The sequence below is a fragment of the Glycine soja genome, chromosome 11, assembly GCF_004193775.1.
Source record: "Glycine soja cultivar W05 chromosome 11, ASM419377v2, whole genome shotgun sequence".
NCBI lineage: Eukaryota > Viridiplantae > Streptophyta > Magnoliopsida > Fabales > Fabaceae > Glycine > Glycine soja.
This window is the reverse complement of record NC_041012.1, coordinates 46682471-46698765: the sequence shown is the minus strand read 5'-3', so window position 1 is coordinate 46698765 and position 16295 is coordinate 46682471. Positions and strand designations below refer to the sequence as shown.

General features: G+C 32.4%; 2 protein-coding genes across 2 annotated transcripts; one reads left to right on the top strand and one right to left on the bottom strand.

Moving 5' to 3' along the window:
- Positions 1–868: 868 nt before the first annotated feature.
- On the top strand, positions 869–5392 carry LOC114374328 (protein LIGHT-DEPENDENT SHORT HYPOCOTYLS 10-like). The gene is made up of 2 exons (XM_028331966.1): positions 869–1636; positions 5063–5392. Exon 1 carries the CDS (start codon positions 1066–1068, stop codon positions 1591–1593), a length of 528 nt encoding a protein of 175 aa, XP_028187767.1. The 5' UTR covers positions 869–1065; the 3' UTR covers positions 1594–1636; positions 5063–5392.
- A 5521-nt stretch (positions 5393–10913) lies between these two features.
- LOC114373911 (trihelix transcription factor ASIL2-like) lies at positions 10914–15670 on the bottom strand. Its single transcript, XM_028331485.1, has 2 exons — positions 14622–15670; positions 10914–11184 (listed from the first exon to the last, which is right to left on the bottom strand). The coding sequence occupies exons 1-2, from the start codon at positions 15520–15522 to the stop codon at positions 11171–11173; spliced, it is 915 nt and encodes a 304-aa protein (XP_028187286.1). The 5' UTR covers positions 15523–15670; the 3' UTR covers positions 10914–11170.
- Positions 15671–16295: the final 625 nt, after the last annotated feature.

Here is a 16295-nt window from a genome sequence, read left to right as displayed (position 1 = left end):
TCTTGGATGTATGAAAGAATCATTATCCCTTTTAGTTGCAACCAATTATATTATTAAGTGAAAATTCTATTTGCCTTCTTGTACTTGAAAAAACAAACTAATGAATTACCAAATTTAACACAGCTAATACATATATATAGTTGCACTAATTAATTAGTTTAATCTTATGAATATATGTACGAAGAAAACTTTGCTGGTGTGTCCCTTAAATATTTTGAGTCACCATATTATTAATATAAAATATTAATTAATTTTGTTAATGATTAATTTTTATTAAATAACTTAGTTGATTATCTTTAATAGGATTTCTCAATTCAATCCTATTTTTTTCATCTATAAAATTTAAATCAAGATTTTGTTTAAGAGATTTAAGTTCACTTCTACTAAATTAATCAACATGTTGGTTGTGTCCCTTAAATATGCTTATTAAAGTTTAATATTTAACTATATGTGTATGAAAAATATTTCATAGCAAAGAAAAACTCATTTTTACAATTAGCTAGATATGGATTTATACAACTTTGGTGGGGAAAAAAAACCTTGGCACTAACCACCACTCCCCTGTAGAAAAGATGAAATCCTTTTTATGTATGAATTTGTTCACTTATATACTTCAAATCACTTGGCCTGACAGATGTACAGCAATCAAAGAGGTGGGTTGTTAGAAGCTAGTCCTATTGGATTGATATAGTTAGGGCAATAATGGTAAATCGGGTTCATAATAAGGTGATAAGGTTCATGTTTGTTGACAAATGGCAAACAATAATTGTATGATTATATAGGGAAAACGTATAGTTAAATATGCTAATGTCACTAGCAAAAGAAAAAAAAGGAGTATAAATATGAAAGAGAGAAGGAAAAAGATGATAATAGAAAGAAAGCAACTAGCATGGCCCATAAAATGTCTACTCATTAGCCCAATGACATGATCCCCATCTTCCTCTCCCCTATTCATTTCACCTAGCTAGCTTTCACCCTCCCCTTTTTAATTCCTTCCCTTTATTATTAATTTACAAAATCCAAACAAATCTCTGGATCTTGATCATCTCATCATTCAGCACCACAATGTCTTCTTCAAGTGGCAAAGATTTGGGAGAAGGATCAAGCTCTCCAACAGAAAACTACCAACAGAGTCCAGGGACACTTAGCCGCTATGAGTCTCAAAAGAGAAGGGATTGGAACACTTTTGGTCAGTACTTGAAGAATCAAAGGCCCCCAGTTCCTCTTTCTCAGTGCAATTGCAACCATGTGTTGGATTTTCTTAGGTATCTTGACCAGTTTGGGAAGACCAAGGTTCACCTTCAAGGGTGCATGTTCTATGGCCAGCCAGAACCTCCAGCACCTTGCACATGCCCCCTTAGACAAGCTTGGGGGAGCCTTGATGCTCTCATAGGGAGGCTCAGGGCTGCTTATGAGGAAAATGGTGGGTCCCCAGAGACTAACCCTTTTGCAAGTGGCTCCATCAGGGTGTATCTCAAAGAGATTAGGGAGTGCCAAGCCAAGGCAAGAGGTATCCCTTACAAGAAGAAAAAGAAGGCCTCAAATCCAAGCAAGGGAAACGATGAATCATCCTCCACCATGCACTTCTCTTGAACAACATCATCAGTATCGATCTCTTTGGACCTTTCAAGTCATGGTAATGAATTAATTAGTCTTGCTTCTTGTCATCACTGATCATGATCATAGGCTGTGCTTAATTACTAGGATGATTAACTCAATGTGGTGCTAGGATCTAGCTAGTTAATTGTATTGCTTATATCATAACCTAAAACTTATACTAGTTTAGTAATGGTACATATGGAATTCAATCTAGGTACATATATCATTTAATTTATAAAAATCAGGACTTATAAGTCACAAATATTGTTGTCAATTCGTTAGGTTGGAAACGTGAGCTGATAATATTGATTAAATAAGATTTGAAAGATTATGTTACTCTAACCTCGCACACACGCACGCTCTAATACCCACTCATGACATGGAATTATTATGGAACAAAAACAATAAAAAAATTTATCTGTATAATTAACTTTAATTAAATATATATTCATTATTTGAATTGAGCTTTCCCCTAAATTTGGCCCTTTTAAGATTCTGCAGATTTTCTGTCCCATGATTTTTCAAAGTGAAATGACAGTCTCTACTAAGTTTCTAAGCATCAAAGAAACCAATGATTGAAAGCATTATTGATTAATATAAGGTTCTACTTAACATTGAAATTATTTATACTATATAAAATTGTAGAAAATGCATGCTTTTTGTAGCGCTTATATAATTCACAATTTAATACTAAGAAAATTATGATTGTATGGAATCTCTTTCGAGTAAATGTTGAAGAGCCTGATGCTAATTATATATTATGTTAACCTTAAACATTTTCCACCATCCTCACCTCCATATACCCCACTTATTGCTATCTTTGATATAGAAGATCTTTCCATGCAAAGGGTGACTGGATATACATGTCTTTTTTCTCCACTTTGTTTTATTACCATGTCAAGTACGGATTCAAATATTCTGTCTTCTTTGAATGTCTCCTTTCATACCCTTTAATAGAAAATTAACACTTTAGTTTATAAAAGAAGCTAACAAACAGGATAAAGAATATTAATTTTCAATCACATATGAATTTTCTTTTGGAGAGAGACAAGGAAGAGAATAGGGAATAGAGACATGTAACTTCTGTCGACAATGTACCTTGATTAGATCATGTTGTCTAGCATCTGATTCTGTGGAATAGTAGCTATATATCCCTTCCTGATAATGTTTTTAGTGTCATACATATAATTTTAATAAGCTTATAAATATTGTTTGGTTAGGCAAATGCTTGATGAGTTTTGTGCTTCCTCCCACCTCACATGTTTTTGTCGGTTGTTTATTAAGTTAAATAGAACTTCATTAGCAATTTGAATGAGGAGCCTTCTTTTTCTTTTTTCTTTTTTCTAAACTAGTAGGTTATAGATTATATATTACATATTGAAGACAAGCTCTTGGTTTCAAGTGATTATTCCAATCACTCACACGTACACTCGTCAAAATTTACAGCACAGATGATTCTTTAAGCATATATAATGCTTCCTATAATACAACGTTCATACAGAAATCATGTGTAGCTTATAGCAAAGATCAAGGGAATATTCAGTTTGTACGGCTATTTGTCTGCACAGTCACTGTCCGTGTGTGGCAGCTGGTGGCAAGTTAGGGTTTTCCTTGTACGTATTATGATCAAAGTATGTGATGAAAACTATTTGTCGGCAGCTTTTTTGTTGGGAATCTGAGATTTTTTTGTAGTAGAGTAATCAGATTTTCACTTGTGTTTCCTTCTTCAATGATAATTAAAGAGCCATATGTGGACACCTCCTACTTAATTAGTTGGTGCAACCTCTCTATATCTTTCCCTACCTTCATTTTTTCCCCATCAATAAGTCATAGATTAGGAAATAGTTTATTAGATAAACTTCTTTTTTTTTTAATAAGCTTTCCCTACCAAGTGGGTAGTACTTGCAACTTGCCTTGTTAGCATTTAATAAAAATCTCTTAGTTTGGCTTCTAAATAAAGGGGCAAGCCTTTTTAATAAGTATTCATAAGAGAAAAAGATAATATGAATTAAGGAGGTAATTAAAATAAATTAAACATCTTTCATGACTTAAAAACATGCTATGTATCCTAACTTATGAAAAAGTTAAAAGAGACACCATCATGAAAAGCGTCAGATATATAAGTTAATTTTAACTTATAAAATTATATATTTGATTTCTTTTTATTTTCATTTTTTTACAAGTTCTTATTAACAAATTTATTCAAATTGTTATCTATATTATATTTTTACATAGAGTATTTAGCTTTATCCTGCTTAATTTTAGATGAAATATGTGAGTACCATGTTTTTCTTTTAAAAAATCAAAGTTAATTGTCAATTTATCAATTTTCGTTAGTGGAATATTTTGTCTTTTTTCTCTTTTTTTTTTTTTCCTTTAACCATCCAATCTTATATATAGATTCATTTAAGATACCATCTTAACAACCTCATCAAACAGATCGTTGCTTGGTAATATGCATGTTTGAATTATTTGATGAGTTACTAGGTTATATATTGCTGGCCCATGTAGGGTATGCATATCTCTTTTGAAATCTTTAAGTACAGAAATGATATGCGTCAGAACAAACAACAGCAGTTACGGAGTATTGATGGATAAAGGAATATCTATTATGGCCCATATCCATCCTAAGTCCTAACCGTTGAAACATTTGAAGAAATCCTTTTCTTTATTTTTGTATAAGTAAATAATACAAGTACTTGAAAGTGTAAAGAGCTTTTACTTACACTATTAATTATCTGATCATGTACTATCATTTGTAATAAGTTTCTTGAATTTAACAATAATAATTTAATAATCATATTTATCATAATTTTTTATAAATTGACTGTATAAAAATTATAATAATAATATATAAAAATTAAATTCATAATTATTCTATTTTATTTTGGTTAAATAATAACAAATTGTATGTGTTAAGCTGTTTACCAACACATATATAATTAGTCTAAGTAAAGTTAGACTTAAATCCTTTAAGTAAAATTTTGAATTTGAGTTTTATATATAAAAAAATATGATTGATAAAATAAATTTTATTATTAAAAAAGTCACATTAATTGTGAACACTCTTGGCTAGTTTTAATTTGTAGTCTCATGCACCTTTATTGTGATAGGAGTAAAAAAGTGGATATAGTGCCACACATCGACAAAATATTGGACTTAAGTAGTGTTTATAAAGTTCGGAGAATCCTCATCTTAATTGGGATATAGCCCTAGGCCCAACATGAAACATGATTCATTGTCTTAATTGAAAGGGTATTTAAACACTTATGATTTCTGATTATTCGTTTCATGACAGATATGAATTAGTTTTTCTTATATATTAACTGATATCTATATTTGTTGTGCTTCTATGGTGAATTGTAAGCACAAGGTCACGTAGAGAGAGAGAGATTCGCATCATTTGGACAAAGAAAAAATTATGCATATATATTAAGCCATGCATGATTATGTCTCCTTGCAGGATAATGTAGCATACAATCAAATTGGAGATCCTTTTTACAAGGCACAGTCTATTGGAGGTTCGGTTTCTATTTGGATTGATAATTTGTTGGCATGCCACTCGATCTTTTTAAAGTTGCTCTTTTGTTTACCCGGGAGTTTGTATGATCCTAGCTGAATAGCATACTCATTAATTATATGACGGTCAGTTATGCCTTGGTTTATCTTTGCATTAATTCAAACTTCTCAGTTGCATATATACATATATAGTTAGTTTGTCATGTATTTTTCGGATTGGTTCCATTGAAGTGTAAGGTATTTTAATAAATTCGGGTTCACATACTCTTCCAAATGCGGGTCGATCAGCATATTGCTATCTTATCATGAATGTTAGAAACACAGTCTTTAATATATTATTTATTAAACTTAATGTTAATTTATTTAGTGAAACTTATATAAATATATTATTAACTTTATCATGTTAGTAAACAGTTTAGGTCGTCTAAAAAAAACAGTCTGGCTATCTTTTGTGATTGATCACTGTACAATTAACTGAAATCAGATCATTTTAAGAATCTTTGTGCCTAGCTAGCAAAATTGGAGTATATCAAGGTCTGAAGTTTATTTTTAGTAATCAGAATCTTTTTGGTAGGTGTATTTATTGACGCGTTTCTTTTCATCCTTATGAAATTGCCTTGAAAGTATTTTTTACCAGGTACCGCTTATACTTTATTTCTTGATAAACTTTTGATTATAAGAAAGTGTATATATATATATATATATATATATATATATATATATATATATATATATATATATATATATATATATATATATATATATATATATATATATATATCCCCATAAAGAGAAAGGGATGCACATAATGTCATTTAAGTACTCTATTAATGTGACTAGGGTGAATAGGTATCTTGGCCGGAGAAATGTTAACAATATATTTTAACACATTTTTTTATTGTTTAAAATTTATGACAAATAAAAAATCTATAAGTTCCATTAATTTTTTATTTATAATGAATCTTGTTCACAATTTTATAAATTTTTAATAAGAATGTGTTAGAAGAAATGTGCTAAAAAAACACTTTTCTGTAGGTAATGATCTTAAATTTCAGTGATTAAGATAAGTCCTTGTACCTTTTAATTTAATGAAATTTCTTTGGCTGATATATATATATATATATATATATATATATATATATATATATATATATATATATATATATATATATATATATATATATATATATAAAGATGCCATTGATTAATATTTCGTGTATATAATAAACAAAATTAGTTTTATTGTATAAAAAATATGCATTAAATGTTGACTTTTGATCGGTTTATGCATTATTTTTTCAGATACGTCGATTTGTCCTAAAAGAAGCATTTTGCTAAATAAAAAGTGCACAACTTCTTAAATATTTGTAGTCTTCAGGACACACATTTTTTTTAAAAAAAATTACGACAGACATATTGTACTAAAGTGAATGTTAATTTTTGGGTGTTCAATATTTTTGTTATGTAAATTTTTATTTAATTTATTGTGCATATATGTTCATAAAAATTAAAATAAATTCTATTTTTTGTCAGTGTCGAAATAAGCTTAAACTATTAATTAGTTTTGTTTTCACGAATCTTTCAAATACTTTAATTAATGAAAAGGTAGAGATATGCAAGCAAGCAAGTTGCACTAATGATTGCAAATCATGTATCTATGTATAGTCTGTGACTTTTTCAATTACTTGGGACAATTTTACTTTTAAAGAAAAATAAAGTTGTACAATTGAACATGGGAGGTTTTCATTCACTCAATCATGAGAATCGTGACAAGCCCCATTTATTGGAATAATGTTTTAAGCACATAATAATTAACTTCTAAAAATGTGAGTAGTTTTTTTTTTTGTTCAATGTTTTAAGCATAATAATTAACTTCTAAAATGTTAGTTCATGCGTCTTTTATTCATATATTCTTCAGATATCTCCTACTCGAAGGTAGTTTGTTGTCCTTCTTTAATTAATAAGGAGTCATAACAAAATTAGTTGTTGAAACATTAATAAGGAACAGCTGCTTGTATAAGGAAACATTATTTGTTTTTTTTTTTTTTTAAATGGGGTTAATTTGAACGAAAATATTATGAAGAAACGAAAGAAGGTGGATGAAAAATCAATTGATGAATGAATCCTTCCAACTAAATTTTTTAACAAAATTAATAAATTATTTATTGATAAAAAATAAAAAAAGTTGATGTATATGAATCATTAATGAACCAAAATTTCATATTTACAAGAACAATTGAACAAAAAATTCCACATAAATTGAAACAATTTGCACTTAAATATAAACTAGAAATTAAAACACAAATCAACATATAAAAATACAAATTCAGAACAGTAGTCCACAAAAAAATTCACAATTTTCACAAAATCCACTCAAACACAAATGTAAACAAAATTCCACCCAAAAACCTCGACTGTTCAAATATATGATCAAATAATCTGGTTTGTGATAATAGTTATGGATCCATTTGTCCGTTGTTAACCAAGGTCTCTGTTTCTATTAAGCTTTGATGCATGCAACTTTTAGGATTGCCAAGGAGGTGTACGTACGGGTGTTTGCATAGCATGCAGTTTTGGATCAATGGTAAAAGTCATTCAATATATCTTAGTACAAAAATTTGGCTCACTCAGTTTAACTATCAAATTTGATTTAATTAAAATCAATTTTGACAAAAATATAAAGTTGATTGAGTGGTTAAGAAATAAGAAAAAAATTAAAGTCATGACTTTGATCCCTCTTATTAACAAAACTAACAATTAATATTTATCGATAAAAAAATTAATTTTAACTGATATTATTTATTAGATTATTCAGCTTTTTTTTAAATTTTACGAAAGATTTTTTTTTTAATAAGCTAAGAATGTTATTCAAAAAAGTACAAGGGATATTTTATTTCAAGGACGGATCTTCTTTACAGTGAGAGGAGCCATGGCCGACCACCCTAAAAAAATTAACGGGTAATTAATATAAGTACTTTTTTTTACCCATCAAAATATTTGGTCAAACTCCGTTTTTACTTAAACCCTTTTACCATCTATGATCCTTAGAACAAATACTAATAACATAATAATATGATAAAAGAATACTAATAACACATATAGTTCAATTCAATGCAAGGAACTTAGATCCCAATGAAGAAAAAAAGAAGAAGCAAGGAAGTACTCTATCGACCTTAGCTAATGATCATCATGGTAAAATTGAAATGTATAAAAGATGAGCAAAACATGTTAAACGAAATAGAGTTAAAGTTAAATGAATTTGTGTCTAAAATACCTTTGGTATTCAAAGTCAACCTAATAGACAATAAATGTCGTTAAACCTTGTAAAGATACCAAGACGGAAATATGTTTCTTCTTGGACCATTACAAGAATTTTGCGTTTAAGCATCGACCAAAAGTCAACGCTAAAATGCAAAAATTGATGCTAAATGTACAATGCTTAAAGCTTTACGTTAGTCAATCGTTCAATGTTATAATGCTTAAAGCTAATCAATTTGTATCTAAAAAATGATCGACACGACTTAGTGTTAACCACAAAACTAATGCTAATGTTGACACTAACTAAACAAAAAAGCTAACACTAAACATAGCATTAAATAAAGCTGAGGCTAAGCTGGCGCAAGTAGCATTTGTCACAAAGTAGTGTTGTGTCATCGTGGCTGCTACTCATTGAACTAAAATCATCACCCAAATCCAAATTGTCTCCAAAACTTGAATCTCTCGTCTACATTTGTCTTTCCGAAATCGTGGCCTTTGAAAGTGTAAAGGATGAGGATGAATGACATAATTGACATTGAACAAAAAGGAAAAAAAATAAAGTAATCAACCTTTGTGACAGATATTCTTTTGTTGTTCAAATCCTTACAAGTGTTTCTTAAAATAAGAAGTACACAAACTATTTTAACCTCTCTAGGTTTATGTATTACAATAAAGAAAATTACTTTTCAAAATGACTTTGTATGGTCTAATAGGAAAAATAAACTTAAAAACCTTAGTGACACAGTCGTGTACTTCACATGGTCTGCCAATTCTCATGAAATGCTTTATCCATGGATTATATGTTGCCTTTTGGGTATAATAATTGAAACAATCTAAATAATGCAATTAGTTTTTTTATATTATTTTTTGTCCAATAATTGTTTATCTCAATTAAGTGTCCTTGCCAATACAAAAATATTCCACAATTTATCTACTCTCATTCTAATTAACTAAATCTCAAAATTAGTTCAACAAGTCTTTTGAGTTTCTCATCGACTTAAATAATTATTATCATTTTTGGGATTAAAAGTCGACTACTAGCAAAAAAAAATGTAGTACAATTATTGTCACCAAAATCGAAATTCAACCAAATTCAAAAGTTGTTATATATTTGTGGTAATATTTAAGATATTAAATATTTATTCAAATCTTTTAAATCTTTTAAATATGGTTGAACTCCGATTTTAGCAGCAACAATGAGTTAGACAATTTACCTATGTCAACTTTTAACACCAACCGTGACATAACAGTAACTGAAGCTGATGAGGTATTTGAAAGGTTAGTTGAATTAATTCTGGGTATTTTTTATGAGAATTAATTCTTGGTATATAAAACAAGAATTGATTACAATATTTATAATGTTTCAGTTATTTGGCCAAAAAGGGTAGACTATAATCCATGGATGAAGTATTTCATGGGGATTGAAAGTATGTGGAGTATAAAACATTCGTTTCACTAATTAAGATTTTCAAGTTTATTTTTCCTCTTGGACCACACAGCCATTTTGAAAAATAAAAGATAAAAATCTTTGTTGTGATACATAAATCTAGATAGATTAAAATAGTTCTTCCATTTCTTGATTTAGAAAACATATATAGGCATTTGAGTTGAGTTTACTAAACAACAAAAGCAAAACTATCACAAAGGTTTATTACTTTTTTTCCCCTTGTTTTCATTCTACCACAACTATGTGGTTTATCCACACCACTTCTACTTTCAAAAGTAAAGATTTGGAAATGGTGAATGTAGATGTGAGATTTCAAGTTGCGGAAAACAATTTGGATTGGGACGATGGTTTGTGTTAGAGCTTTGGAGGTGTCCATAATACGATTTGGTTGGATTTTTTTATTAAAAAAACTATCTGAACCAAATATTAGCAGTTCAATAATAATAATAACGTAAAAAACATTTTCGTCAAACAAAAAATCATCACCAACTTTATGTATACTTGATGAATCATATTTAAAAACATTTTAAACGCAAAGACGATGGAATTTAAATTTCATTTTAATTATATAATGTTACGTATTTCTCTTAATGTTTAACTTATTGTCATAAAAAATTATTGAAATAAATTTAATATATTTTCAAAATATCAACTTTGGCATAAAAAAAATTATGATAAAAAAATGCAAATGAGCTACTATCTTCGTAAAAATAAATGGAAATAAAAAATATAAAGATATAGAATAAAATGTGAGATTTAGATCATGTTTAGAATTTTTTTTCCATAAAAACAAATAGAAAAAAAGATTGAACTTATTCATCAGTTAAAATTGATTTATGGCTTATAGAAGAAGTTCACTATATTTTATCTTCTTATTTTCTTCTCTTATAAATATTTCATCATTAAGTAAAGAATTTGCTAAAAATTTTAAGTCAAATGTGGTATAATAAAATCCACCAATAATAAATTAAGAAACAAATTGAAGAGTGCACTACAGGAAATGCTCTAATTGCCTGTATACAAAACCAATTCTCACGATGATAAAAAAAAAATTGCGAATATAACACAATAAAATTTGGAAAAACACACATAAAAAAAAGTTCCAATTGAATAGCTATTCACAATCTCTTTTCTCATTTTTCTTGTGTTCTTAGTAGACAAAGGAAGTAAATTTACTGCACAAATGAAAGTTGCACTATTAAAATTCTAGACAACCAAATTTGAACCTTACTGTGAAAATACCTAACGTAAATTACTTTTTCATAAAAAAAGAAAGGCTAAAAGATGCTTCCATGTCCAATGCTAATATCTTTCTATTCTTCTTAATCGGGTCTCCATCACTGCTTGCTATGAAACACTGTCTGTTTTGGGGCAGAGAAATATAACCATTAGATTGAGTACCACAAACTAGGCAAAGACAAAAATACACAATAAATCAAAGTCACACTCACATCGGTGAAAACTGAAAGTTATGCTAAGACTGGGAAGGATTTAACCATGTAATTGAAAATAGAAATAAGGTTCTAGCTAATGAGTGCATACTCCAGCCCAAAAGTTCCCCTCACGGCAATTTCACCTTTTCTTGTAATAATAATATCACATTATTTGAAATATAATATAATAATGCCTCTCACTGTTAAAATATAATATGAAATTATCAAAATAATTCTAAAATAAAATATTATAATATTAGTAAATATACGTATTATTGAAACTATTTTCAACTGAAAATGTTAAATAATTTAAAGTATAATTGAAATATTAATATATTGCTATCAAAAAAAGCAATTTAAATGAAAATAGAGAATATATATATGTTAAATATATATTTCATCTAAGTTTTTCGAAAATATTTCATTCTTTTATTTATTTTAAAAAATATTTTATTTTCTTTGGATCTTAATGATGTATTTTATTCTTTTATTTTCATATTTTATATGATAATTAATAAGAGAAAAATTAAAATTATTAATTTAAATTTAGAAATAACCCATGTAAAGCACAGATATAACAATTAGTTTAAATGTAAAGGAAACAAGTTTTACTTTCCATTTAATTCTATTTTTAAATCTTTAATAATTATCTTAAAGGTATTGGTTAACATTACCTAGAGAAATAATGATGATGATGATGTTGTTGTTATAATAATGATGAAGTGAAATCCTTCTAATTTATTTACAATTATTGCATACCCATCACTGTATTGACAATGAGCAATCATAACATCAACACGCAGGGGCGCTCAAATCTTGCGTTAGAGCCTTAGAAAGAGATACTTACGCAAACAAATAATACTATGGCGCAAGCCATATACACAAGTACAGCTATCCATCGCAATAATATTAATAGGTTCGAAACCTAAACACACATATCCTTAACAACAATCATAATATTTCATTATTTTCCCATATTATATCATAATAAACACAAAAAAGTGTTGCATAAACAACATCGAATAGTCTTCAGGTTAAATTTATAATAATGGAACTCTGATGAATGACTAACATTAAATGTTTCAGGTGGTTTTCTTTTATGTTTTTAACCATTTCAGTGCTGTACACAGCAGTTGGTAATTGTCAACAATCATTAACAATCTGAAATACTAAACTGTATCTGATAGAGCACCAAACGCTGAGAATAACGGCTGAGCAAGGCATGGATCAGTATTGGGCTCCAACTGGGACAAGCCCAATATTTGAAAGGTCCACACCACACCCACAGGAAAGAGTGGAGGGAATAGGGTAGGCAGTTCGTCATTTTGGATCATTTTGTGACACAAATAGTATCTCTAAGGAGTTGCTATGGGATTACATGGGGTTCCTCTCTTGTAGCAGTTCCTTTTCAATCACCAATTCTATCTTCTGTCTTCTCTTAAATTGGGGTTCTATCAATTGGTCCAACCTGCCGGATTCATTGCCACCGAAGATGACTGAGAAAGTTGGAGGATTCCTTCAAGCAATCAGTGACGGAGATGGCCAAGCTACTGGATCAATGTTCTAATGATAAAGGGCATAGTGGCAGAGGAGGTGCATTGTTTTACTGTGGCGATTCAGTGGTTGAGATGGTACTGACCTGGTGAGATGGATCACACAGGTAGAAACGTAAGTTGGGGTGCAGTGGAGCATACATCGAAGGAAGTGGAAGTGAAGGTCAAGCTGACGAATCTAAGCATGGAAGGGTCCACCATCCATTGGTTTAACTTGTCGAAACAAGCAATGATCGAGAGGTACAAGGGGCAAAGAGTTGACGGATCTCCAGCAAAGTGGAAGAAGTGTCAACGAGTACATAGTAGAATTTGAATACATTTTGTCTCGGGTGGGTTGGCTTCCAGAAGAACAATACCTTTAACCCACATAACTGATCTCAGGTGATGAAGTTGGCTCGAGATGTGAAGATGGATGTGCGAGAAACCACGGAGGCTCATTTTCATGGAACAAAGAACACTTGGGGGAAAGTGGTGATGGATTGGAGAGAGATGACTATGAACTTTGTGCTGAAGTGTTATCCAATGGTGCAGTTATGTTAGAAGTGAATGACTTTTTGGAGCCAAAATCAATCCTACTAATCACTAGAGACAGTGGGGAGGCTGGCAAAATCCATAAACAATATCTTGCGCAGTGGAAGTGATTGGCTACTGGGGAAGATGATGAACTGCTCTTGCACAGTCAATTTCCTCCTCTAAACCTAGGGGACAAGGTTGTTCTTCCGGTGGCAACAAAGGCGAACATTAAGAGTAAGGTTGAACAAGGCATGGATCAGTAAGGTTGATTCAATACTGATCCACAGACCACACCACACCCATAGGAAACAGAAGGGTGTAGAGATCATGAGTTGGTTAGAGGCTGTCTGGGCAGGTTCTTATGCAAGGCAGCATGATATAGGGAGACTGGAGGGAACAGAGTAGGCAGTTCATCGTCATTTTGGATCATTTTTGCATTCATCACCGATTTTCTTCTATCATGGGAACATAGCAGTGCTCTCAAATACCAACTACCCTCCCCCTCAGAAAAACAGAAAAAGTAAACCAAAATAGGCTTGCAGCTCTTTTTGACTGAAGTCCTGAGCCAGAAGTTCTTATACAATAGACAGATTGATGTTTTGATCTCTGTAGAGTTAATAGAAAAATGTTTTCTCATAGCAACATATTCTGCTTTGGCCTTTTCTTTAAAAATGTGAATATTAGATGTGAGGTTAAATGACAAAATATATAAATGCTATGGGTTTTTTCATTCTTTTGGATTGGTGAGGGAGTTACATATGCCTGGACGAGCGCTTTAAATGAGTAGAGTACATGTATTTGTGTTTAGGTTACTTGGAATTCAATTATTCAACCATTTCTGTCTTATTAGAAATCAAGCATAAAATTATAATATCAACAGATAGCTATTGCCAATGCCTCCATTTCATGAAACCCCGGGTAGCACTAAAAATGAACAAAAGAAATCTCACGAGAACACGCATTCAAAGAAAGTTCCATAGCAAAAGTGTATCCTCATGCTCTATCAGATACAAGTTATGAGAATCATTAATCACATGATTGATAACCAACATCCGGCTTTAAAACAACATAATACTAAAACACTATAACTCACTTTTAACCAAACATAGTAATTACAAACAATCACAATAGCACATAAATTAACAACACAATAACTAAACAATGCAGCCAATAGTAACGCATAACAACATTAAATCAAATAAACTTATAAAAGAAGAAATTAAGAAGATAAACCAATAAAAAAAAAAAACTTTCATTTAAGAAATTGACATGAAAGAAAAAGAGAGGCTAATAACAAACCAGAAGCAGAAGAACGTTTGGAGCGGTTGATTTTCTGCAAGTGAACCTGAGTTTCCATGAAGAGTTTCATTCTCTGGGTTTCCAAATCCTTAGCAAACTGCATCCTCTGTTTCTCCAATTCCACCATTTGCCTCTGTTTCGCTCCCTCCACTCTCTCATAAATCTCCCCAAACTTCTCCAACGCCTCTGCCATCTCTCTGTACCCAAATTCCCAATCTCCTCTTGTTCTTTTCTTCTTCATCGTCCCTTTCTCACTCCCACTGCTCCATTTCGAACCATTCGAATTCTCGCTGTCGGCCGCCGCCGCCGCCGCTGCCGCGGCTGCGAACACGGAGAAATTCCGGCGGAAGTACGAGTTGGCGACGCTATCCGGCGAGGCCGACGCCGGCTTCGCCGCCGCCGGCCGCTTCTTTGTTCCGGATCGAGGGCCGACCGGAATGACCGCCCAAGGCGGGGACTTGGCCGGCGGGGTGCTCCGGCGAGTTATTCCGGCGGTGGCGGGCGGGGAGGGCTTCTTGGCGGGGAAATTGTCGCCGATGAGAAAATCGAGGCGGCGGAAGAAGGGCCAGGTGGTGGCGGAGTCGCCGGAATCGGAAACCCTAGCCTTCTCGATCTTGTACTTCTTCTTAAGCGTGTCGATGCGGTTCTTGCACTGGACGTCGGTGCGGCGGGCCTTGGTGCTGACGTGGCCGTGGCGGGCGTTGACGGCGTCGGCGACCTCCTGCCAGTGGCGCTGGCGGAGGTTGCCGCGGTTGAGTTCGAGGTGGCGCTGGCCCCACGCCTCGATGAGCGTAAACGTGGCTTCCTCCGACCAGCAGTCTTCCCGGCCGGGGAACGGCGACTGCCGAGGCGGCGGAGGGGTGACGTCGGCGTGTGGCGGAGCTCCGGCGATGGAGTCCATGGTGGAGGCTGGTGTTGGTGGTTTGGTTTTGGATTGACGGTGGTGGTGGTGGTGGTGGTTTGGTGATACGGTGAGTTCGGTGGGTCTGAGGAACCTTTGCCTATGTTATTATGTTCTATGTGTGCTACTACGACGTTTGGCGATTAATGTGCGGGAAGCTGTGTTTTTTTTATGTGTTTTTTTGTTTGGTAGGTTATGGGAATGTTTGTAGGCCCAGATCAACTTCCAATTGTTGACGGGAGTTGCTACGTGCACCCAGCTTTATTGTTGGGGCACCCAGCAAACAGTGAAGTGGCGAAATTGTCTTTCAGGAATTCTTCTTCTGGAAGAAGGTTCTTCCGGAATCATTCCGGAAAACCTTTTTCCTGAAACATTCCAGAAGAACCTTCCGGAAGAATTTGTGATTTCCGGAAGTACTCAGAAACTACTTCCGGAAGAACGTCATCCGGAATGTTTCTGGAAGAAACTTCTTCCGGAAGATATCCATTTACTTTCGGAAGAAGGTTCTTCCGGAAGTTAGTTTATTTTAAAAATATTTTATTTTGTAATAATTTACTTTTAATGAATTTTTTTAAAAAAAAAACTTCCGGAAGAAGTACTTCTTCCGGAAACATTCCGGAAGGAGGGTCTTCCGAAAAGTGCTTCCGGAACCACTGAAAGGTCATCCGGATCTTCCGGAAACATTCCGGAAGAGGTGTTCCGAGAGCTTTCCGGAAGACCTGTTCTTCCGGAAGTCGTTTCATTACTTCCAGAAGAACCCTTCTTCCGGAAAA

Bases quoted from the DNA above. Each gene is read 5' to 3' on its own strand.
- LOC114374328 (XM_028331966.1), top strand. From the start codon at position 1,066: ATGTCTTCTTCAAGTGGCAAAGATTTGGGAGAAGGATCAAGCTCTCCA.
- LOC114373911 (XM_028331485.1), bottom strand. From the start codon at position 15,522: ATGGACTCCATCGCCGGAGCTCCGCCACACGCCGACGTCACCCCTCCG.